Genomic DNA, 25,895 nt, shown 5'->3' with positions numbered 1-25,895 from the left:
CAAAGGTTGAAGGAAGCACTCTCTTGTCTTTCTACTCTTTTGTCATGTGAGGAAAAATCATTTATTCCCTTTCTGCCCTTCTACCATGTAAGGACACCTAGATGGCACCATCTGAAAAATGGGGCTTTACCAGTCATCAAACTTACTGGTGCCTTGATCTGTGACTTCTGAGCCTCTGGAACTAAGATAAATAAATTTCTATTGCTTATAAATTACTAAGTCTCAGGTATTTAGTTACAGCAGGAGAAATGGACCAGGACACTCCCCTTTCCCAATACCATAAAACTCATACAGGTTTTCTTTGCCCAGAAGTATTTACATACTTTCAGTTTCCCCCTTGTTTTTCACCTTTTGCTTTCCTTCTATGCATTCATTATGAGCATCTTTCCTAAAGTTAACAAACTATATAAAACTGGAATTAGGTAGGCCCCTTTTGCCTAAAAGTCTCTCAGACTACTTAGAATTTTCATAATAGTCATTCTTCTCAGCTTAAGATCAGTTATGATACTAATAAGTTATCCTCCCAAAAAAGTAACTTGAACGATTTTCACTCACTAATATTTTAGCAAGAATTAGCATATTACATCATCAACATAGGTTACTTAGCAAGAGCCTAGGAAAACAGGACTGAGGATTCGGCAGTTTTGTTGGACAAAGTATAACACGGTCATTAAAAATAAGGACTCCGGAAAGAAATGAGACACCAAAGAAAAAATAGACTTGGCAGTTTTGTTGGACAAAGTATAGTATGGTCATTAAAAATAAGGACCCTGGAAAGAAATGAGACACCTGGCCAGGCGCGGTGGCTCAAGCCTGTAATCCCAGCACTTTGGGAGGCCGAGACGGGCGGATCACGAGGTCAGGAGATCGAGACCATCCTGGCTAACACGGTGAAACCCCGTCTCTACTAAAAATACAAAAAAACTAGCCGGGCGAGCTGGCGGGCGCCTGTAGTCCCAGCTACTCCGGAGGCTGAGGCAGGAGAATGGCGTAAACCCGGGAGGCGGAGCTTGCAGTGAGCTGAGATCTGGCCACTGCACTCCAGCCTGGGCGACAGAGCAAGACTCTCTGTCTCAAAAAAAAAAAAAAAAAAAAAAAAAAAAAAAAGAAATGAGACACCCAAGAAAATATACTATATGATTGTACTCTAGAAAGTTCAAAATAAACAAAGTTAATTCATGGCGACATATAACAGAATGTTGTTTATCTTTGGAGGATTATCTACTGTTAGGGGGGATGATTAAGGAGGAGCTTTCCATCGGGGAATGTTCTGGGTGATAATTACACAGGTATACAACATACCAGAGTTCATCATAATAAATATTTAGGAGTTGTGCATTTTAAATCATGTAAGTTATGCCTTGGTTTTACATCAAATTTTTTTATAAGTGGAAGCTTTGAAGTCAGACAGATCCAACCAACCCATGGTCTGACATATGTTAGTATTATGATCCCACATATGTCACTTAACCTCTCTAAGCCATAGAAATACTCTGGAATATGAGGATGGTAATAGTATCTACCTCATGTGGTTGTTGCTTGAATTAAGAGAGCTGGCACACTTAGTGCTCAATATTTAGCAATCTGTACTACTGTCATTATAAAGGGAAGGAGAAAAAGTGGGAGACAAAAAAGAAAAGCTAAATTTCACATGAGACTGGATTCCATGGGATATCACAAAAAAAGGGCACCTTGGAAGCTTGTGGGAAGAATGAAAGCATAGTGCGTAAGGTTGAGAACAGTCAGTATAACCTGATGGTTTAAATCACAGGCTCCTGAAGCTAGATTACCTGAGTTTGAATCCAGGCTCTGCTACTTAACTAGGTCTATGACTCTGTCTAAGTTCCTTAGCTTCTACATAGTAAGTTCAAATATTAATGTCTACTTCATATAGTTTTTGCAAAGGACTTTGGAGTACGAAGAAAAATAATGACTTTATTTTAGAATTATTTAAAATACCAGTAGAACATTTACCACTGAGCGGGAATAATACCAGTGAGTTTGATTCCCAGTGATATTTTTATTTTGACTGGGACAGTCTCATCATTTATGTCTCTTGTTTAAAAGTCATTTAGTTCAAGAAGCCTTCCTAACTGATCTAAAGTAGTTTCTTTGTTTCCCAGGGCTTCTATAACAAATTAATACAAACTGGGTGGCTTAAAACAATGGAAACTTACTCTCTCACAGTACTGGAGGCTAGAAGTCCAAAATCAAGATGTGGCAGAATCATGCTCTCCAAAGGCTCTAGAAAATCTTTTCTTGCCTCTTCTAGCTTCTAGTAGTTGCTGGCAATTTTTGGTGTTCCTTGGCTTGTAGATGCATCACTCCAGTCTGCCTCCACTTTTATACGGCATTCTCCCTTGTTTGTCTGTGTCTCTATTTCTGTTTTTATAACGATTACCAATCACTGGATTAGGGCCAATCCTAACCCAATATGACCTCCTCTTAACTAATTATATTGGCAAAGACCCCACTTCCAACAAAGCCACATTCTGAGGTTCTGGGTGAACAAGAATTTTGAGGAACAATATTCAATCCAAAACAAGTAACTTTTGCCAAAAAGACCAAAATAAAGTAGTTCCCTAACATACTAAAAGTATTGTTTATCAAAAACACAGATTTTTGGCCGGATGTGGTGGCTCACGCCTATAATCCCAGCACTTTGGAAGGCTGAGGCGGGTGGATCACCTGAGGTCAGGAGTTCGAGACCAGCCTGACTAACATGGTGAAATCCTGTCTCTAATAAAAGTACAAAAATTAGCTGGGCATAGTGGTGGGCACCTGTAATCCCAGCTACTAGGGAGGCCGAGGCAGGAGAATCGCTCGAACCCAGGAGGCAGAGGTTGCAGTTAGCTGAGATTATGCCATTACACTCCGGCCTAGGGGACAGAGCGAGGCTCTGTCTCAAAACAAACAAACAAACAAACAAACAAAAAAACCAAACAAAAAACAAACAGATTTTCTTTATAGCACAAATTGATTTTTTTTTTCACTTTTTTATTATCTATCTCTTCCAAACAGATTCTAGACTTCTTGAAGGTAGGAATCAGTATAGTGCCTGGCATTTAGTTGAAGTTCAAAAATAATTTGATAGAATAAATTTATTGATTCTGGTTGGGAGAAATAAGGAAAGATAATTCAGTATAACATAAAAAGTGAGCCATTGCCCCAGGAACTGTTCCCCTCTTTCAAATCACATTTTTATTTATTTATTTATTTATTTATTTATTTATTTATTTATTTTGAGACGGAGTCTCACACTGTCACCCACGCTGGTGTGCAGTGGTGTGATCTCAGCTCGCTGCAGCCTCTGCCTCCCGGGTTCAAGTGATTCTCCTGCCTCAGCCTCCTGAATAGCTGGGACTACAGGTGCCCACCACCATGCCCAGCTAATTTTTGTATTTTTAGCAGAGATGGGGTTTCACTATGTTGGCCAGGCTGGTCTGAAACTCCTGACCTCGTGATCCACCTGCCTTGGCCTCCCAAAGTGCTGGGATTATAGGTGTGCGCCACCACGCCCAACCCAAATCACATTTTTTAGATAACCAAAATAAATCAGCTGAATATTTAAAAAGTAGGCCAATCAACCAAGTGTTTCAGCCACAACATGGGCTTTTAAACGACATTCTGAGTTCTGGAATTTGTAAATTTTTCTTCAGAGTTTACATGGAGAATTAGAGGAGAGAACTAGGTAGGGAGCAAATAGAGCTACATTCCCCCATCTTTGACTTGTACCCCACTTCAACCATTTTCACTTGTTTTATGTAGCTTTCTGTAGGGGAAAAATAACTTTTTTTTTTTTTTTCAACTTTGAAAATCGCTAATGTAAAGACAACAAGCAAACATCTCACCAGATTTTCTTCTCTTATTTTGTCTAAGTAGATATTCTCTTACAGTTAAAACAATTACTGTATGGCACTGTCCTCCTGATAATGAGAGCTAATTTATATCCTTATATTTATCTTGGACTATTTAGTGTTTTAAAAGTAAAGCAATCATTTGGTTGGTGGTTGGTTGGTTGTTTTGTTGTTGTGTACATTTTAACTACTGTAACTGCTTACAATCAACATTACAGATGTGTCAATCTGCTCTAATGCTTGGATCCCAATCTCTTAAGCAACACAGTATGGTTAAAAGAGCATGGGCTTTGAAGTCAGAAAGAACTGGGCTTGAAATTATCTTCATCACTTCCTACTTGTGACACTAAGTAAATCACTTTTCTTAGTTTCTTTGCTTGCAAAGTAAGGATAATATCTATTTCACAGGATTATTATGACAATTATATGCACAAATTATATAAAAGCACCTCACACACAGCAGGTATCAAATAAATGTTGGTTTCAAAATATTTTTCAAGGATATGTTATAGCATTTTCCTAATTTCAACTTTCTCATATTGAAGAAGTCTATTATTCTATTTATTACTTAGTAAAGTTAAAATTTTGCTGATAACGTTGTTTTCCATATATGCCTAATTGAAAGTTATCTCAAATTGGTAAGTGGCTAAAGTTCTTTCTAAAAACATAACTCAAAAAGTTCAAATAATAGATTATTTATACCTCAAGGAATATATATTTCCAATTTTGGTTTACACATGACTTTTTGAAACTGGCATAAACCTCATGAGTGGGCATAATGCCCTATAAACAGATGGATATGAATGCTCAGGTGCCAGAAATTCAACATGGCCACAGCTGATAGAGAATGTTAAAATAGTGACAGTTCTTGCAACTGGTCATCTGTTCCTAGTAATAACTAAGTCTATCAGAAATAGAAAACAAATTCCAAAATACATGAATGTTTATTTAGTCTTCAGTAGGAATTTATATATAGCTCATATTCAAATATTTTGGCACCCTTTAAAATCTATCAATATGCATCTGATATAATCTTTTCTTTCTATGGTTATAGCTGGAAAAAAAACCCAATGTACACTGTACCCAATGTGTAGACTTTTATCCTTCATCCAGCCCCCACCCTTCCCCACTAGTCCCCAAAGTCCATTGTATCATTCTTATTCCTTTGTGTCCTCATAGCTTAGCTCCCACTTATAAGTGAGAACATACGATGTTTCTCACTTATGAAGTTTTTCACGATGAAGTAACTGAGTTACTTCACTTAGAATAATGGTCTCCGACTCCATCCGGGTTGCTGGGAATTCCATTATTTTGTTCCTTTTTATGGCTGAGTAGTACTCCAAAAAACTTATCCATGTAACCAAACACCACCTGTTCCACAAAAACTACTGAAATAATAAAAAAAAGTAATTATTTGATTAAAAATAAACACAATGAAAAAACAAATATGATGAAAAACAATTTTTTTAATAGGCAGAGATTCCTAAGTAATACAGTGACTATAGCTTCAAAGACACAGCAATGCAGATGTTCATTTTAGTGGTATTTATAATAGAGAAAAACTGGAAAATATATAAATGGCCAACAATAGAATACTGGATAAATAAACTGTTCTATCTATAAAATGGTTAAATTATGCTATATCCAAACGATATTATTCAGCCACTAATACTATGGTGCGAGAAAATATTTACAAAGAAATAGGAAATTATCAAAATATATAAAAATATATATAATGGGTAACAAATGATTTTTGTATGATCACATTTGAATAAATATAGGATACATACACACATACATTCAGAAAAAGTGAAAGACTATCCATCAAATGTTTAGAGTGAGGTTCTGGGTGATTTTTACTGTGATTTTTCACCTACCTATATTTTTCAAACATTTTACTATGAAAGTATGTATCACAAATAATTACAAAAACAGTACTTCAGTCAATAAGCTAAATGGATTTAATGGCTCTTTATTCTACATTCAGAAGCTGACTGCTTCTCACCACCACCTTTGTTACTGCTCTGTTCCAAGTCATTATCTCCTTTTACTTGGAATATTGCTATAGCATCCTACCTGGCCTTCCTGCTGCTTCTGTTTCTTCCCCAATTCAGTTAGCTCTTCTTAATAAAACAGATCATGTCACCTCTCTACTTCAAGTCCTCCAAAGGCTTATTTCACTTACAGTAAAAATCAAAGTTACCAAAATAGCTTACAGTGACCTATGATTGGAACTCTGTACTCTTCTTCATTGGACTCCTACTCTCACCTCATTACATTTTTTACTTCGTCTCCTAGTGAGCTTCCACTCTGCACACTACTTTCCAGGCTCATTGGTCTTCATGCTGGACCTTGAACATACCAGGACTTTGCATGTGCAGCTCCCTTTGCCTGAAATGCTCCTCCCTGGATATTCAATGGTTTGTAATTTTCTTTCTCCAGGTTTCTATGTAGTCGTCTTTTCAGACTTTCCTTTCATCGAAATTAGTATTACAATCCTCCATGCTCCTACCCCTACCCAGACTCCTTACATTCCTTCTTTGCTTTATCTTTCTCCTGTAGTACCTAACCACATTTAACATACCCAAATTTTATTTATGATTTTTCTATTGCCTGCTTCACTCTCTCTATGGTTTAAGCCCTCTGAGGCAAGGGTTAGGGTATCTCCATCTGTTAGACAGTAGATTGCTAGAGAGAAGGTAGTGTGAAAAGAGATTTCGTTCAGTGATCCAGTTTCTCAAGGGCAACAGTAAGTTGTAAAGTCCAAGGGAGCAATTTAGGAAGGCTGAAACTTAAGTTCTGTATTTTTAATTTATTTTACAACAAACTGTCACAGTGAAAATCATAGTGGCTATTTATCAATTTCATCTACTAATTAAGTAGCTAATCTAAAAGTCAAAATCAGAAATTTAAAAAAACTTTTGCTTAGCTTTCTTAACTGTCATAAACTTTTTAAGGAGAGAAGAGCAATTAAATCTGTTATAATAGATTGGGTTGAAAGGTTCTTGGTCAAAGCCTACATTATAAAAATATGTAAACTGAATAAGCTCAATTAACCACACTGCAATTTATTTGCCATACTTTTTAGGTTTTAAGGTCATAAGCTTGTCTGACAAATGTGAAATGTGGTGTTTTTTCCCTAGTTCTTTGTCTAATGATTATTAATGATCAGGCCAATGAAGCAATTCCTTGGCATAACACTAGGGTTCCCTCAGTAAAGCATATATTTTTATTAGTGAGGCCAAAATAATATTTTACTAAAACTGTGATAATTTCAACCTGATGCCATTCACATAGAAAATAAGACCTAAGACTAATAAATAATTTTTTCTCCTTAGAGTCTGAATTTTTATTTAAAAAATATTAAAAATATGGTTTAACTAGGACTACTGTATGAATTTTTAACATAGCTATACATTTTAATTTGGATTATGATAAAACAGCTAATAATAACTCTTTATAATTACAATATCAAATAATTTTCCTACTAAAACCTTAATAAGCATATATACTCTTAAGAGTTCTTACAGGAGACAAAACTAGAAGTCCTGTTAGTTCAAGTAATAGACTTCTAAGATTTTCATTATTTGCTTGCACTTCTTATTTAGAGGGTCTGCTTCATAGGCATGCAACGTGTGCAGTAAGTAGCACAAGGCACCATGCTTGATTGTATTATTAGATTAACTGCTTGGTATCCTTTTTAAAGTAGGAATCACTGGACTTTGAGAAGATCATGTATCAAACAAGTAAATTTCCATGAAAAACGTGTGTGAGAGAGAGACAGTAAAGTGAAGACCAATATGGCAGCAAAATATTCGGAGAAGCTGGAAATCAGTATGGATGCCCAATCTCTCCACTACTTATAGTTGTGAACTTAAAGTTCACATGAAGCTTCAGCTCTGCCCAGAGGTGACACTCCAATCTTGGTTAGTTTTTCTTAACAAGTGACAACACTGACCTGTTCAAACTTGTTAGAAAAACTGAAGAAGCACAATGTCCATAGGTCTGATTACTCTGCATCAAGTTAATCTTTTTCCAACTTTCTGTAATAATTCTGGCCAAAGTGGTTGGATTGCTAGGCCTTGATAACTTGTACAATACCTTATTTCTCTAAGATTAGAGTCTATCCTCTCATCCAACTCCTAATCTCCTCTGGAATTGGATTATTCCTGCAAGAAATAAAGTAGTCATCAGGGATAAGGACCTAAAGTGAGTAGAGGGTGGGTATTAAAGATCAACCTGTGAGTTTTTCCAAAGGACATCTTAAACATAACTGAATCTTACACATGATCTAAGATGAGTAGGATGAAGATATGTATTTCTGGGTAGAACCAGATAATATGTTACCTTAGTTGTTGCAAGTCGAAGTCTATCAAAGAGTAGAGTTCTCATGGCTGCTTTTAAAGTACAATAATCATATTTTGATGGTAAGAACTATTACACTGCTACATTTAACATTTTGTGCAGATTAGAGGGGAAAGAAGTAAATGAAAGTCCTTTCATTTGCTTCTCTTTTGAATTTTCAGACTGTATAGATATAAAAGCAAAATATTTTGGTGTCAACATAAAACAAAAACATTTTAGGTTTAAATTTATTTCTATATGGTAGTCCTTATGATCAACTTTTTATATATACAAGCTGGTGATTGCCGCTTTGGCTACACAACTTTTCAGGTAATAGAACCTTAACCACTATAGACAGAGGAGGGGTGATAGAAAGCCTTTTTTTCTCTATCTCAGGGAGGCAGACTAAATAAACCCTTTCAATTTTAAGAAGATTTCAATTTTAGTATAGCATAATTTTGTATACTATACTATAAATATCCATATTTAGATATAGATAGGTAGATATCTGGATAAAACATAACTTTGAGTTTTACAAGTGCAGTGGAACAATTACTTTGGGAAACAATCATTACTCTAACTGATAAGAATTGGATCTTTGTCCTTGGAAAATGTATGGTCTATTTTTGGAAGCTAAAACAGACACAAGACAACACATACTACTAGGTTGGTTTTTGCCATTAAAAAAGTAATTGCATCCTTCATCAGTCTAGGGAGATAAAAGTAAAAAAAAAAAAAAAAAAAAGTAATTGCAAAAACCGCAATTCCTTTTGCACCAAACTAGTAAGTTTTACATAGGAAGTATAGAAAGTAAATTCAGAAGATGAAAGGAGACACTGTAGACAGGATTTGAAAGAAAGGGTTTTATGAAGAAAAAAAGTTATTTTTTTTTTTAAAGCAAATCAAACCTATTACTTCCTGGTTAGTAAAGGAAGTATAAAAAGTATATATGTTTATGGAACATTTATGATCTTTTTAGTAAAATATATTGTATCTAAAGTTACAAAAAGTTACCTGTTATTTAACGTTGATTCAAAAAACAGAACACAATTTGAAAATGGAAAGGAAATACAGTTACAATACCTAGATGCCTGGTTGTAATTGTGTGGTTACTTTTTTTAAAAGTCATGCTTTTAGAAACATAAAGATTAGAAGATTTTACTTAACTCTGCAGAATAACAAATATATGTAGATTAATAATGTTAACTTTAAACACCTTTATAATAAAGTCAATGATATCTGGAAGGTAGATGGAATGAAGCAAAAATAAAAGAATTGAAATTATTCTAATTTTATTGAATAAACTCATAAAAGTCAATTTTCTAACTACTCATACCAACATACCACACTTGTTAGCTAGCTCTGCACTCAATTTATAGCATGCAGTGAGTAATCTACCATGTCTTCCAACTTATCTTAAATTATTATTTTGGATTTCTAACACGTCTTCAAGAACACCATTACTTTTTAACTGGAAAGCATAAAGTATATTTGTTGTGTAACCTACACATGCCAGTATATAAAAATACATGTTTTCTAATCATAAGTTATTTTTCAGTGCCTTTAAAAATAGTTCTTGGCTGGGTGCGGTGGCTCATGCATGTAATCTCAGCACTTTGGGAGGCTGAGGTGGGCGGATCATTTGAGGTCAAGAGTTTGAGACCAGCCTGGTCAACAAGGTGAAACCCCCGTCTCTACTAAAAATACAAAAAAATTAGCTGAGCGTGGTGGCGCATGCCTGTAATTCCAGCTACTGGGGGAGGTAGAGGCAGGAGAATCACTTGAACCCGGGAGATGGAGGTTGCAGCGAGCTGAGATCGCACCACTGCACTCCACAAAGCAAGACTCCATCTCAAAGGAAAAAAAAAAAAAAAGGTAGTGCTTCACACTTGCAGATGACAAAAATTTTAAATCATATTATGTCAGATATACATATAAATCATATGTGTGTATATGTGTGTATAGTAGTGGCTACCTATGCAAATACAAGATAACCAAGTCATGTATTCAAGTAAATTATATACACTGATGGTATATCACCGCTACTCTATTTTTTATAAGCTAAAAAAATAATAAGGGTTGGAAAAAAGATAGTAATTTTCTTGGAGGCAAAAGGGTAGGTATATACGTATGAGTCAAGGAGAGCTGTTCTCTCAGACAGGCACTTGGCTAACTCCCTCAGGTCCCTGTTGTTTGCTCAGGTCTAACCTAATTGAGGGCCATCCTGCTAGCGTACTTACTAATGGAACCTGTTCTTGTCCAAGTAATTAGTATCTCCCTTTCTCTCGTCTACCTACCCCACTACAGCACAAATCACCTTCTAACACAGTATATAATTTGTTTATTGTGTTTATTGCTTATTGTCTGTATTTTCCTATTAGAATGCAATCTCCAGGTAGCCAGTGTTCATTATTTTATTCAATGGTATACAGCAAAAACCTAGAATAAAGCCTTGAAGTACAGCAATTACTCAATAAAGATCTGCTGAATTAAAATGAAATGAGTAAGACCAGAAGCAACAATCAGATTTTATGAAGATATAACTGTATGTAACAATATGCTATTTTTTGTAAAGGCAAGTTAATTGTATTTCTTGGATTGGGTTGTTCAGAGTGTACAAAAAATATTGTCCTTAAGGAATATTAAATTCATAGCCTGACACCTAAATCATGTATATATCAACATGCACTTGATGTAACCTCATTTCCTGCAGATCTTTTGCTTGTGTTACCTGCTCACAGATGTCTTCACTGACCACTTTATCTAAAAGAGCATGCTATCATTCTCTAGCTCTTATCTTATTTTCCTTGATAGTTCTAATCACTCCATATTATGTTGAATATTTATTGTTTATCTCCTCCATAAAAACAGGAACCTTAGGTGCCTTCCTTATTGCTCTACTTTCCCTGTATTTGGATGAGTGCCTGGTACACAGTAAATACTTATCAGCATGAATGCACTGGGAATTTGCATGGACTCATGTTGTCCTTCATATAAAAGAATGATCTAATTGTTTCTATCCAGATCTGAAGTTGGAAAGCAATCACTTGTATTATTCCCTCACCAATACAACAAACAAACGAAGAACAGTTCTTCACGCTTCACACCATATAGACTGAGATGGTTAAAAGGCTTGACTAGATATATGCTAGATGTTACTGCACCAAGTATCAATGAGATTCAATATTCACCTGGAACATTAAATCTTAAGTCATAATAAATACAAGTTTTAGATTTACTCTGTGCTTTTTTCTGGGTGAAATTATATTAATTTAATTGATTAGAAGATATTGATCTAAAATTCTGTGAAATTGTTTGATTTTAAAACTTCAGCAAGGTGAATGCCAGAAGTAAAGCAGTTCAGACGCAGTTGCTCTTTAATCCCACTTTTCTGTTTAAAATCTAAGACTGAGTGACAATATCTGGATTGAATGACATAGCTGTCTGTCTTTGTAATGGGTGGCAAATGAAAAAAGGAACGGCCGGGCGCGGTGGCTCAAGCCTGTAATCCCAGCACTTTGGGAGGCCGAGACGGGTGGATCACAAGGTCAGGAGATCGAGACCATCCTGGCTAACATGGTGAAACTCCGTCTCTACTAAAAAATACAAAAAAAAACTAGCTGGGCGAGGTGGCGGGCGCCTGTAGTCCCAGCTACTTGGGAGGCTGAGGCGAGAGAATGGCGTGAACCCGGGAGGCAGCGGAGCTTGCAGTGAGCTGAGATCTGGCCACTGCACTCCAGCCCAGGCGACACAGCGAGACTCCGTCTCAAAAAAAAAAAAAAAAAAAAAAAAAAAAAAAAGAAAAAAGGAGCAAGATTTTTAAGAATGGCATTCTGCAAAGGATGTTGCTTACCTAGTCTGTTCTGTCTGAACACCAGAATCTTCACTCAAACTGTTAATTTTAGATATACCTTTAAAATTCTTCCCAGGATGTTTTCAATTGCAGAACTTTATAAAGTTCACCAAAGAAGTTGATAAAGAAAGACTGAAAGCACATTTTGAAATGAACTATATAATGTAAGCATGCATGTTATTTATTTGTCTGGTTTACTAAAAAATCCTCCTCCTTTTTGCATTTGCTATCCGTTACAAAGACAGGTAGCTATGTCATTCAATCCTGATATTGTTACCCATAGGCAGCAAAATCATTCAATCTGTATATTGTCAGTCAGTCCAGATTTTAAACAGAAAAGTAGGATTAGAGAGCAACTGAGTCTGAACTACCACTTTTAGCATTGGCTTTACTTATTTATTATTTTTTCTTTTTTAAATGGAGTCTTGCTTTTGTCGCCCAGGCTGGAGTGCAGTGGTGCGATCTTGGCTCACTGCAACCTCCGACTCCTGGGTTCAAGTGATTCTCCTGCCTCAGACTTCTGAGTAGCTGGGATTACAGGCACCCACCACCACGCCCGGCTAATTTTTGTACTTTTTTAGTAGAGACGGGGTTTCACCATGTTGGCCAGGCTGGTCTCGAACTCCTGACCTCAGGTGATCTGTCCGCCTCGGCCTCCCAAAGTGCTGGGATTACAGGTGTGAGCCACCACGCCCGGCCCTGGCTTTACTTAAGTTTTAAAGTCAAATAGAAAAAAAGAAGGATGGCTCCTTTAATGATATCCCAGATATTCTACCTAGATTCTCTGATTTTTCGGTTATTTAAAGTTATTAGAACAATCACAATATGATATTAAAGAATCATGTTGTTAACTTTAAAGCTTCAATCTCCAGCTCAATTTAAAGCTCTTTTCACTATTCCCCGCTACTCTACCCTGACCCCAAGTACAGAGAAAGGGGTGATTATTTTCTTACTTAACTGGGTAAGGATGCAGTCCTCATTAACTGGATTTTGATAACCTCTGTGTGACAATATCCAAAAGCTAGATCTATAATGAGGCTTCTTTGAAGGAGCCTGCAGGGGCTTCCCATTATGTAGTTTCCTGATGTTGGTCATCTGGATCCAGTTTACTAAACCACTTTAATTTCTCTTGCTGCAGAGATTCCCTCTTGCTGAGGTCAGCCTGCATACTGACCAAATGGCTGAAGCTCACCTACTTTCCCTGGTGTTCATACCACCCATGGGAATCTCCATTATTCTTGACACACTAAATGACAGGCATGAAGGCCACTTTCTTCCTGTCCTGGCCTCTCTATCATCTCTTGCAAATTCTCTTTCCTCTACTCATACAGCTCAGCAAGTATGAGTAGAGGAGGTCAGCAAGTCCTCTGGTCCAGCAAACCACTCAACAGAGAAAAGAAATATGCCTCTTATTTTCGTAATTTCAATCTTTGGATATGATTCTCTTCATACAACCCCCACTCCAATTATATATCAGGAACAGTCCCATCCACAAACGGATTCTCCAAAAGGCTTCCTTATTTTCTCTCAGGCCTACCATTTTTTTAACGAAGGGTGAGTAGGAGTGGTGGTGGTGAGGTAGTGGTGGTGGTGATAGGTATGGTTGTAACACTACTTGGCTAATACTATGGGATTATTCAAAGTTATTTTAACTTAGAATGTGAAGTATTCAATGCATTTTACTCTCAGTTTTGGGACATAATCATAATTATGGGGCAATGGGAAAACTCCCACTCAATATTATAAATGCATCAACAAAAAAAAGATTCTGTTGTACCTATAGTATTATGATATCAAGTGTTAGCCAGTCCTTGCCTAATGTATTGGCAAAACCTCAGTCCTAAAAGGGTAAGAGAAATATCTTATTTGGTCCTGTTAAAAACATCTCCTGTGATATCCAATTCACATCATGTGTCAACTTTTTTAGAGAGGTGGTCTCACTAGATTGCCCAGGCTGGTCTCAAACTCCTGCACTCAAGTGATCCTCGTGCCTAGGCCTCCCAACATGCTGGGATTAGGGGCGTGAGCAGCCATGCCTGGCCTTGTGTCAATTTCTTATAACAAAGCTGTGGTAGGGAATTGTCAATCCCTATGTACAGGAACCCAAAATTCAGCCTTTCAAGTACAGTATCTCCATCAAATGTAGTTAGATAGCTTGTGGTTTTGTGAGATATTAATTAAAATCTTCAATAAAAAAGAACTAAGGTACTTAGGTACACATATATTAACACATTAACATACCAAGAGGCTTGGCACAGTGGCTCACACCTATAATCTCAGTCAGTACTTCGGGAGGCCAAGGTGGGAGGAGTCTCAAACCCAGGAGTTTGAGAACAGCCTGGGCAATATAGTGAGACCGTGTCTCTACAAAAAAATGATTAAAAGTTAGCTGGATGTGGTGGTGCATGCCTCTAGTCCCATTTACTCTGAAGGCTGAGGTGAGAGGATCACTTGAGCCCAGGAGTTGGAGGCTGCAGTGAGCTCTGATTGCGCCACACTGTACTCTAGCCTGGGTGACAGACTGAGATCCTGTCTCAGAAAAAAGAAAAAAAAAAGAAAAAAAAAGAAGAAAAACAAGGAACAAACAACTTTGGCAATAATGAAACCTCTTAATTCAGAGCATTAGAATGAAATCTTTTTTTTTTTTTTTTAACAGAATACTTATCAGTATCTTACGTAACTAGTGTACTGAGGAATCTAGTTTAGAATCTTCCTTTCCTTTTTCTTTTTCCTTTCCTTGTTCCTTTTTCCTTTCCCTTTTCCTTTTTTTCTTCCTTTTTCCTTCCTCTCTCCCTCCTTCATTCCCTTTTTGTAATTTCTGTTTCTATAAGGAACTAGGCAAAGCCAAGTAGATTCTTTAACTTAAAGAAGTATAATAGCTCTCTCTTGCTCCCCCTCCACCATGTTGAGATGCCTGCTCACCCTTCACCTTCCACCATGATTGTAGGCTTCCTGAAGCCCTCATCAGAAGTCAGGCAGATTCTGGTACCATGCTTCCTGTACAGCCTGCAGAACTGTGATTCAATTCAATCTTTTTTTCTTATAAATTAAAAAAAGTATAATAAATGTCTGCTGTTGTTGGTTCATTCAAAACAAATTTTCTCTTCCCTCTGCTCTATTGTAAGTGGTGGTGTTTTTGCTAAGATTCTAAGATCCCCTGGCTTTCAGCAAGAAGAGATTAGTTTTCAGGATAAAGCTTTCAAAAAGGTCTTCCTTACTAAGTATCTAGAAGCCCTGTGTTTTCTGGTATCTTTTTGTGCTACATTATCATCTGTTTCCTCAGTGGCAGCTGCTGAGTTTGTAAAAGATCAATTGGCTGTTTCTCTGGATTTTGCCATTTAACTATTACATGCTCACTTACATGGGTTATGCTTATGAAGAGTTATTTCCTAATTGCAGGCTGCTTCATTAGAAGGAAAAGAAGAGGTTTGGGGATAATATTTCTCCAGAATCATGTTCACCAAAGTTATGGCAGCAGTAGCAACTTTTATAATCCACAAGCTAATGGAAATTAATCTTACTCTTACTGACGAAGTACAGTAAGTGTTTTATAAAATATGGTGTTTACCTCTATAATAGGCAGTGTTTTTAAAAATCTTAATTGATTATGACAATCCATTCTAACTACTTCAGAGTTGGACATCATATTAAAAATGTAAGATTGTTTAAAAACTGTTGTAACTATCCGGTAACTATCTTCTTCTAAACAATGTCTTTAAAAAGTGACGGGTCTTTTAAAATCCTCTTAGTAACTGTGAAAGGGATGCCATTACATAAACTCAAGATTAGTTAACATGTTTATTTTTAAAAGTGATTTAAAAATACTATTTTTATGGCAGCAAAATAAAATATGATCACGGCCGGGCGCGGTGGCTTACGCCTGTAATCCCAGCACTTTGGGACGCCAAGGCGGGCGGATCACGAGGTTAGGAGATCAAGACCATCCTGGCTAACATGGTGAAACCCTGTCTCTACTAAAAATACAAAAAATTAGCCGGGCGTGGTGGCGGGAGCCTGCAGTCCCAGCTACTCAGGAGGCTGAGGCAAGAGAATCACTTGAACCTTGCAGTGAGCTGAGATTGTGCCACTGCACTCCAGCCTGGGTGACAGAGCCAGACTCCATCTCAAAAAAAAAAAAAAAACATGATCACTAGTTGACGCTATAAAATGTAATCATTTAGGGATACGTTTTACTTCCCTACCTTACCTGATTTATTTTTTAGTTCTCAACAGAAAATATTTAACACTCAACTAGCTGGCACATTTATATTTCTGTTGTTTTTTTTAAATGACTATCTATATAGTCTATTATTTTCTTCCATTATCCTTTTCAGGTGCCTCATTAGTAATTTTCTGTATTAAAAATTCTTAGATTACATGTGGTTTTCCACATAAAACTATTATCATCACCATCATCGCAACTATTTGAGTGGTTGGTTCATTCCACACACTGTGCTAAGTAAGCATTTGCACATGTTATCTGATAACATTTTTTTTTTTTTTTTTTTTGAGATGGAGTCTTGCTCTGTCATCCAGTCTGGAGTGCAGTGGTATGATCCCAGCTCACTGCACGCTCCACCTCCCAGGTTCGCGCCATTCTCCTAACTCAGCCTCCTGAGTAGTTGAAACTACAGGCGCCCGCCACCATGCCCGGCTAATTTTTTTTGTATTTTTAGTAGAGATGGGGTTTCACCATGTTAGCCAGGCTGGTCTGGATCTCCGGACCTCATGATCTGCCCTCCTAGGCCTCCCAAAGTGCTGAGATTACAGGCGTGAGCCACGGCGCCCAGCCCATCTGATAACATTTTTGTGACAGTCCTGAAAAGCATAGTCATATTTTTATGCACAAATTTTAGGCAGCAAAACTGAGGTTTACAGAAGTCATTTTTAAAATATTGCATTTTTATCAAAGGGCACTGAAGCTTGCATGTGTTTCAGTTAGATAAAATTCCAGATCTTAGCTATCCAAAATCCTTATGCTCATAACCTTGCTTCTTAAATCTCTAGTGGCCCACTAACATATTTTTTAGTATTTGTGAGTTATTATAAAAAATCTTCAGTTTTGTACTTTTATTTCGAAAGTAATCTAAAAATTAACATCTCAGTTTTGGATTAAAAAAACACCATTATATAAATAAACACTTTGACTTGAGTGCCCATGTTTTTGTTTGCTTATAATAGAGTTGGAGCCAGACTATCTAACTTAAAATTGCCCTGGGCTACAGTAAAGAATAAGTAAATTAATGATCCATTTATGCCAGGGAAACATCAAATATTGTAATTGCTTGCTTCTGGAACAAAGGTTTCAAAAAAATTATAACAGAGAAAACTTAGGAAAATTGAGTTATCACACGGCAACATAGGTATCTAAAATTCAAATAAATCTGTGCTCTGTTTCCATTGATGATTTAGGCTTAACAAAACACTTTTACATTAATGTTGTTAACTTAAAATATTTTAATTTTATTTCATTCCTAATTTTTTCTAGTTTAATAGTTAAAATAGAGCTAAAAACATAAGTTTACTCCTAGTTTTCTATTTGTATATATTAGGGTAACTGTATAAGAAAATAGTTTATCACACTGGGTATCCACAAAAATTCATAAAAGGTGCTCCTATAATACTCAAGACTGAGAAACAGTAGTGTATACTCTGTGGGGCCAGTGTATAATAGCAACTCAAGTTAGTTGAATCAGAATTTTAAGCATCTACCTAGTTTCTCCATATTTATTCATTTGATTGATTAGTAACATTTCAAAAATATATTCTGTGGCCAAACTATGTCGGAGTTACTTTCTTCCCCATTATTAAGTGCACTAAATTCACAGCACGGAGTTTTAGTGGTTCTCAGACTTTTTTTTTTTTCAGTAAAGACCTCTTCGAGAATCTTGTGACATCTATGGATCCTCTCCCAAGAAAATGAATATACAAAAATATTATACACATTTTTAAAATTACATTTAAAAAAGAAAGAATAGGTTCTGTAGTTACAAAACCTGAATTCCAATCCTCTTTATAATCTGTGTAATCTAAAGCAGCCTCTCTTAAAGCCTCCATTTCCTCATCTGTAAAATGCAAATACCACCTATCACCTAGAAATGTTGCACAGATTGAGTGAAATCATGTAATTATGGTCCTAGCCATTTAGCAGATGCTAAACTAAGTGGTAACTATATTTTCTATTGTTAGAGGTTTTATTATGCTGATTGGTTACAGCCACTTTTTAGATTCTAAGGATCTTATATTCTTTCCACCGGTTACCTCATTTATTTGGCTTCTCCTTTTAGGTTATTTTTATAGATGATAGTGACCCACAAAAGCACTGGAGGGATAATAGCATCTTTAATGTTCAGTTAAGAAGAGAAGTGGCTTTAATACTGCCATGATCAATTCCAAAGGTGATGAGTATTAGAGAGATTCAATATACGGAAAAGGATACTTAAAGGGGGGGAAATGTGGTTCACAAGTTTAAATGATATATACTACATACATGTAGTATACAAGAAAATGGAAAACATTATACTATTATTCTGACATCACATAGTTTTCTTGAGAACTAAATGACAGGATGTGATTTATAATATTATATATATAGATCTATCTTTTGTATCGATTTTTTAGTTTTCATCCCTGTTTCCTAGCCCAGAAGTCCTAAAACTTCTAGATAGGGGCACTAGGAGAATCTTGTTCTATTCAGTCTTTGACCCTTGGTTCCTGACACAGAGCTCCTAAGCCCCTTGGAATTTCCTGGATGATAGGAGAATCTTTTGTTCTAATGAGCTAACTCTTGATGGGCTCCTGGATAGCTTCAGGATGGGAGCTGGTTGCCAGGGAAGCCAACCATGTGATTAGGGAGTTGGAACTTTAAGCTGGCTCCTCACCTCCAGGGAGGGGAGAGGGGGCTAAAGGTTATTTGCTCACCATGACCAATAATGTAATCAATCATGCCTACAAAATGAAGTATCCATAAAAACCCAAAAGGACAAGCAGGGTTCAGAGAGCTTCCTGATAGCTGAACACTACGAGGTTCTCGGAAGCTGGCCTGCCTGGAGAGGGCATGGAATTGCCACACCTCTTCTCCCTACCTATACATAGGGCAAGGTATGGGAGAAAAGGTGTGCAGACTCTTCTTCCATCCAGCTGTTCACCTGTATGCTTTGTAATATCCTTTATAATAAATGGGTAAATGCAAGTAGTTTCTCTGACTTCTGCGAGCCACTTTAGTGAACTCATTGAACCTGAGGAAGGGATCATGGGAATCCTGATTTATAGCTTGGTCAGGAGTATAGGTGACAACCTACTACTTGTGGCTGGCCCTGGAAGTGGTGGGGGCAGTCTTGTAGTACCAAGCCCTCAATCTGTTCAATGTGATGTTGCCTCCAGGTAGACAGTGTCAAAACTGAATAGAATTGAGACACCCAGCTGATGTCTGCTAGAGAATTGATGGTTTGATGTGGGCAGGGGTGAGAGGGGACCGCTACCCCACCCCATCTTGTTGCAGAAGTATTGTATTGAGTAGTATTTGAGAACAGGAAAAAAGTTTGGTTTTTCCTGTCTCTCAGAGACAAAACACAGTGCCTGGCACATGAATGAGATTCAGCTACATTTGAAAAACAAATGCCAAATGAATACGGAGTCAGAACAGAACATCTTATTAAGGTGAGAAGGCATTTATTCTATTATTCTCAAAACTGGTAATATTAAAAACATACTTTATGTTCATATCTGAAACACAATTAACTCTAAGGAACTATCCAAATTTCTTTCATTTTCATTGTCATTTTGGTATTTTAAGCATCAAATATTGCTTGAAATATTTGAGCATAAACATATTCTGGTTATGTTTAATATAGTGTCACTATAGCCATCATAACAAGATTTCACAGAAGGCTGAAGAGAAGTATTTTTTTTTTTTTTTTTTTTTGGAGACGGAGTCTCATCACTCTGTCGCCCAGGCTGGAGTGCAGTGGCCGGATCTCGTGATCCGCCCGTCTCGGCCTCCCAAAGTGCTGGGATTATAGGCTTGAGCCACCACGCCCGGCCGAGAAGTTTTAATAAAGATCCTCATTCAATATAAAATGCTCCTCTAACAGTAACTGAGATAAAAATAATGAAAAAATAGTTACGTTTGCAAGGCTGACTTAACACTTCATGCATATTTCATTAGATGATCTTTGTGAGACTTACAAAGTAAACATTTGTATTTTAAAACTTTTTCTTTGCTCTTAACAATATATCATGTCAATAAAATTTCCTCCACTTCATTTCAAATGGCTGAATACTGTTCACTGTATGGATGTTGCTTAGTTAACCAATCTCCTAATAAATGATGCAGTAAAGAGTACCCTTGCAATTAACTTGTTAAACACATCCTTATTTGCTTATAATACTTTTTTTTTTTTTTTTTTTTGATACAGAGTCTCGCTGTCACCTAGGCTGGAGTGCAGTGGCACAATCTCGGCTCACTACAACCTCTGCCTCCTGGGTTCAAGTGATTCTCCCATCTCAGCCTCCCCAACAGCTGAAACCACAGGCACCCGCCAGCATGCTCAGCTAATTTAGTAGAGATGGGGGTCTTGCCATGTTGGCCAGGCTGGTCTTTGACGAACTCCTGACCTCAGGTGATCCACCCCCACCTCAGACTCCCAAAGTGCTGGCATTACAGGTGTGACCCACCATGCCTGGACTTTGTTTTTGTTTGTTTCAGACAGAGTTTTGCTCTGTCACCCAAGCTAGAGTGCAGTGGCATGATCTCAGCTCACTGCAACCTTTGCCTTCCGGGTTCAAGCGATTCTCCTGCCTCAGCCTCCAAGTAGCTGGGACTACAGGTGTGCGCCACCACCCCCAGCTAATCTGTTTGTATTTAGTAGAGACGGGGGTTTCACCACGTTGGCCAGGCTGGTCTCTAACTCCTGGCCTCAGGTGATCCGCCCGCCTTGGCCTCCCAAAGTGCTTGGATTACAGGCATGAGCCACTGCACCCAGCCTGCTTATGACACATTTCTAAAAGAATTGCTAGGTCAAATGCACATGCTCAAGGCTTTTGATACATATTGCCAAACTGCATTCTAGAAAAGTGCTGCCAACATACACTCTCAGCAACATAAGTAGCCCTGTTTCTCTGAACCCTTGCCAGTACTATCAAGAAATAACCACTTGTTAAAACAATGCCTGAAGATTAATGTTTAACATGTTTTGTTACTCATAAGTTGGGCTTACTATTAAACTTTTAACTGTTATAATATTACCATTCAAAGCTTAAGATTCTTACACGTATTTCAGATGAAGAAACTGAGGTCTAATAAATTATAAATCAGACCCCTTTTAGTGTGAATTTTAGCCCTGGATATACTGCAGTGTAGTCTACTTTTTTTCCCCCTTGTAATAGCCTTACAGATTTCCCAGAAAAAGGTAGACATCTTCTTTATTAAGTTGAAGGCTAGGAATATTGTATTGGTTTAGTACCGTTTTTCCTGTTTCCTAGATTGGATTTTACAAATTTTGTGTTAAGGATACCTTTTGACATTTACTCATTTAATATTAAAAAAGTCTAGCTAATCTTGGATAAGAATTTTGTTGCTTCATTCACTGACTCACTAACAGCACTTATCTAATGCCCACCATATGTGAAGGATAAAGTAGTGAACAAAACAGGTGTAGTTTATATTTTTGTATGGTGAAGGGAGGTAGGAAATAAACAGTGAATAAAGAAGATAATGATAAATTATAAATGCTATTAAGAAAATAGAGGGGCACGTGATTGATAGACAATAAATGGGAATGGGAGCTATTTTAGATAGGGTGGCCATGGAAGGCCTGTCAGATATATTTGGGTTAACTTGAAGGAAGAGAATGAATGAGCCATATTCAAGACAGTAAAACCACATCCCAGGCTGAAAAAAAAATAAATAAAAAATAAACAGTGCAAAGTCCCTGAGACAGAGTATCAGGTAAGATTAAATTCAGTTGAGAACAAGAGACCCCAAAATAGTGGCTTTAATAATATAGACATTTACGAGTGCAGGGCTGGCATGGTGCTCTCATCCACAAAGTCCTCAGGGACCCTGGTTTCCACCAGTTTTGCCATCCCTAGAATGAGAAAACCTGCATGAGACACAAATTGGCAGCTAGAGTTCCAAGATCACATCTATAGTCCATGGTACACGATAAAGGAAAAGCCGCATTGAAGGTGTACACCGACTATCTTTTAAGGATGGTTTTACAAGTGTGCCACATGATACAATGATTATATCCCATCAGCCAGCACTATTACATGGCTACAAGGAAGGCTGCAAAATACAGTCTTTGTTCTGGGTAGCCATGTATCCATGTCTACTACTATGAAAAAAATGGAATTTTGGGGGACAACAGGCTCTGCTACAGACTACAAAGAGTTCAGCCCATGATAGAAAGGAGGCAGTAAGAAGGGTGAGAACAACTTCCCGTACTGCTTCCTGGGAAGATGGAGAAGTGGGCAGGGGCCAGATTATGCAGTCTTGAAGGCTATGGTAAAGAATTCCGATTTCATTCTGTGTGCACAAGGGAGTGATATAAACTAGTAACATTTTTTAAATGATTGCTTTGGTTGGTATATAGAGAATGGTTTGAATGGGAAAATTTTCATGAGGGTACAGATAGAAAGTGAAAGCAGCTAGTGTGGATATTGCTGTGGTCCAGCAAGAGATGATGGTGGCTCCCAAGGGCTGTAGCAGTGGAGGTGATAAGCAGCTAAATTCAGAATATATTTGTCAGGCAGAATTGATGGTACTGTCTGATGAGCTGTATGAGTGTGAAGAATCACAGAAAATTCCAAGTTTTATGCTTGAGCAAAAAAGTGAATGGTGGTACTATTAATGAAAACCAGGAATCCTAAAGGAGCAGGAGATTTAGGGAATGAACAAAGGGGATTCAAATGTTGTTTTAGACACATTAGAGAAGCCTGTGCTTTTTATCCCTTGCCATGGCAAAATTTTCAATACCATCCATACTTTTCTAAAAATGGGTGGCCTCCTTCTACAAGTTATACACAAACTCATTCTTCCCTTAATAGGGTATTTTTTTTCCCTCAAAGTCTGGATTTAACATAACACATATTTTGGAAATACACAAAACATGTGCCTATTAGTATGGACTACTTTTCAGGTAAAAGAAAGAAAATCTATTAAGATAGTCAAAAGAAAACCAAACTACCAAATGGGCAAACTTGATTAACATTACCAATAAAGACGAACTTTTTGATGCAACAGGACAATTTTAAAAATGTAGCATCTATTCTTACAGTAAGAATAGTAATTCTTATAGTAAGAATTCTTACTACACAAGCCTTTAACAAATGCTAGCTCATTAAACACCTACAGTACCCTCTAAGGTAGGTATTAAAAAAATTTTAACAAATTTATAATAGATTTGGCACAAATAATAGGACAATTAAAGGCTTGTTCTTCAACATGGCTTCAAGTGATTTCATCCTAAACAGTGTTCAGTGAGTCAAAGTAAGTAGTATCAAATATTGAAAGTAATAGTATCAGTGCATTTTCTCCTAACACTCCTAACCCACACGTTTATTATAAAAATGTTTGTTCTATCTCTTCCAGTAAAATACTCAAGGTAATAAAACTCTCAAATCAGACTTACACCCTCTGGAAGTCATTCTATAGAGGTATAACCAATCTTTTAACACACCATCTTATGGTTGAAGATGTTAACATGAGAGGAGGAGAAAGCAGAAAGAGGAAGGGACTATTTGGAGAAGACGGGGAGAAAGGAAGGAAAGACACAAATGTGTTGTTCCTCCTCGAATTTTCCTGAAGTGAAAAAAAAAAAAATGAAGTAGAATGTTTGATGAAATGAATAACCAAGCAAAACATTTTCTGTCTACACCAGTACCACTAGGAGTTGAAATAAATTCACACAATGTCTGCTATGTCAAAACACCTTACCTTCAAAAACATAACAGCTACCTTTTATTTTATAGTATGTTGTGTTTCTTGCTATTTCTTGCTTTTGATCTTCAATGATAAATTTAAATTGGATTACAGTGATTCTTTTGTAAGGAAAAGGTGAATTTTTAAAAGAAACAACCAACTGAAGTAGACATTTTATTTACTTCAAATTAACTACTCAAATAGAAAAGAACAATTTTCACATTATGAAGCTACATAATTCCAAAACACACATGCAGAGGCTCTTTTTAAGAACGAAATGTCTAGTAATTACAAAAAGAATGAAGAGTTTACAGACATACAAAGAAATAAAGGGGAATTATTGCAAAGAAAACAAGTTTAATTTCACTTTGAACGACAACGATTTTTCCGGAAAGCAGATACTTCACTCCTTTAAGTTTCCACCCAAGCCACAATAATTTCAAATGGTCTTGCGGATGACCCAGCTGGTCACTCTTGTTTATGTGCAGACTGGGGGGAATGAGAGTCAGAAAAAGTGCTATAAACCTAATTTGGCTAGAGCAAGTTCACACGACAAGACCGTGCTTTAAAAACTTGCTCTCCATTATGTACTTCCTTCCATCAGGTTGGAAAAAAAAAAGGTGAGGATGGTGAGTAAATACACCAGTGGTTTCATCAGAGGGGAACTCACTACTCAGAAGGTGACGGTGACGTGGTGCCGGTCCCAGAAGTACGCGCACAAGCTCCAGAGGTTGCGGGAGCTGTGGGAGGAAACAGGGACACGGTTAAATTCGCTCCAGGTGGCGGGAGTGAGGAGGGGAGGAGTGAGGCGGCGGACGTGCGGGGGCGGGGTGTCCAACACAAACACAAACACGAACACGCTCAGCATCCCCAGGGAGGGCGGACTGAAGCCACCTCACCATTCATCGCCCCTGGACCCTGCGGTCCCCCTCGGACTCAGGGCCAGAGCCCTCTGCGAAGCAACTTGGCCCCAGGGAAACCGTAGCGGCCGCAGAAGCCCCGCTCTCTGTAACGGCCGCAGAGGAGCAGCAAGCCTCCCTGTGAGTCGATGGGAGACAAGACGGAGCAGCAGTGAGAGGGCTGTAGGGGAGTGAAGCGCCTCTCTCCACCTTGTTAGAAGCGCGCTGGAAGCGGCCTACCCACCCTATCCCTGCTGCTTTGCAGTCGCCGCTCCCACCTTCCGCCGCCACCCGGAGGGAAGCCGGAGCGACGGGGGTCACGGCGGCGGTCAGAGGGTAAAGGTCTTGCTCCCAGCAGCCTCCGCGGTGGATACGTCGCCATCTTGGATCCGCGGGACAAGAAAATTCATGCGGTGAGTTTTTGGCAAATTTTCGGAAGTCTGGCAGCGGGGCGCGCGGCAGGGGCGGCGGATTCGGGGCCCCCGCAAGGCGGGGGAATGCCCCGGGGCCGGTCCGGCCGCGCCCGGGGTCCGCCGGTAGCGTACCGGCCCGCCGCTTCCCGTTGCTTTTGTCTTGGCTCCAATCGAGAGAGGGAGAGCGGAGCGGGCGGGGAGGGGGGGTGGCGGCGGTGGAGGGAGGGAGGGGGTGTGTATGGGGGTGGTGGTGGACGGGACGTAAAGCGTCGCTGTACTCGGGCCGCTGCAGCAGCAGCAGCTCCAGATCCTAGGCCCGGTCCCATCCGCGAGTGGCTGGGCTTCCCCAGACTCCACTCCCCTAGGCTCCCGCCAGCGCGGAGGAGCCGCTACCGCCGCGCTGCTTCCTGGGGGAGAAGAGAAGGCGGCTGCGGCCGTGGCTGAGGAGCTCGAGCCCGCTTTAGACGGCTCTGCCGCCTTCCCAGCAGCTGGTGCTGGCTCTGGCTCCTTACATTCTCAATACACGTATATCATCTGCCAGTTATGTGTATTTCTGTTAGTGTGTGTGTGTCAGATGGGAGACACTGGACTGGCTAACGGGTGTCA

The 25,895-nt window shown here is 38.3% G+C and overlaps 2 protein-coding genes across 7 annotated transcripts in view; one reads left to right on the top strand and one right to left on the bottom strand.

Annotated features, from left to right (window-relative positions):
• Positions 1 to 5,543: 5,543 nt before the first annotated feature.
• On the bottom strand, positions 5,544 to 25,444 carry LOC104658651. Of its 6 annotated transcripts, XR_004059533.1 has the most exons (4): positions 25,121 to 25,205; positions 24,877 to 25,015; positions 24,648 to 24,717; positions 20,989 to 22,142 (listed from the first exon to the last, which is right to left on the bottom strand). XR_004059533.1 is itself a non-coding variant. In XM_030938638.1 (3 exons), the coding sequence occupies exons 1-3, from the start codon at positions 25,256 to 25,258 to the stop codon at positions 7,989 to 7,991; spliced, it is 246 nt and encodes an 81-aa protein (XP_030794498.1). In that variant the 5' UTR covers positions 25,259 to 25,444; the 3' UTR covers positions 5,544 to 7,988. The 6 variants fall into 6 exon arrangements, 3 of the variants coding, with proteins under 3 accessions (XP_030794498.1, XP_030794497.1, XP_030794496.1); XM_030938638.1 differs by lacking the exons at positions 20,989 to 22,142; positions 24,877 to 25,015 and adding an exon at positions 5,544 to 8,026 and having other exon boundaries at positions 25,121 to 25,444; XM_030938637.1 differs by lacking the exon at positions 24,877 to 25,015 and having other exon boundaries at positions 25,121 to 25,421.
• The window catches only part of CNOT2 (CCR4-NOT transcription complex subunit 2), a 110,086-nt gene continuing 109,332 nt past the window's right edge, over positions 25,142 to 25,895 (top strand). The window contains exon 1 of the mRNA XM_010358718.2: positions 25,142 to 25,289. The gene's annotated coding sequence lies outside the window, so the exon portion shown is untranslated. The remainder of the gene's footprint in view (positions 25,290 to 25,895) is intronic.

Source organism: Rhinopithecus roxellana, chromosome 10 (genome assembly GCF_007565055.1).
Source record: "Rhinopithecus roxellana isolate Shanxi Qingling chromosome 10, ASM756505v1, whole genome shotgun sequence".
Lineage (NCBI taxonomy): Eukaryota > Metazoa > Chordata > Mammalia > Primates > Cercopithecidae > Rhinopithecus > Rhinopithecus roxellana.
The sequence above is the reverse complement of the archived record's forward strand: the minus strand, read 5'-3'. Positions and strand labels throughout refer to the sequence as shown.

Excerpts from the sequence above, each read along its gene's own strand:
- LOC104658651 (XM_030938636.1), bottom strand. The coding sequence starts at position 25,258 with ATGGCGACGTATCCACCGCGGAGGCTGCTGGGAGCAAGACCTTTACCC. Across the intron at positions 24,718-25,120 it reads TGCAAAGCAGCAGGGATAGG|CTCCCGCAACCTCTGGAGCT; the intron begins GTGGGTAGGCCG and ends TTCCTCCCACAG.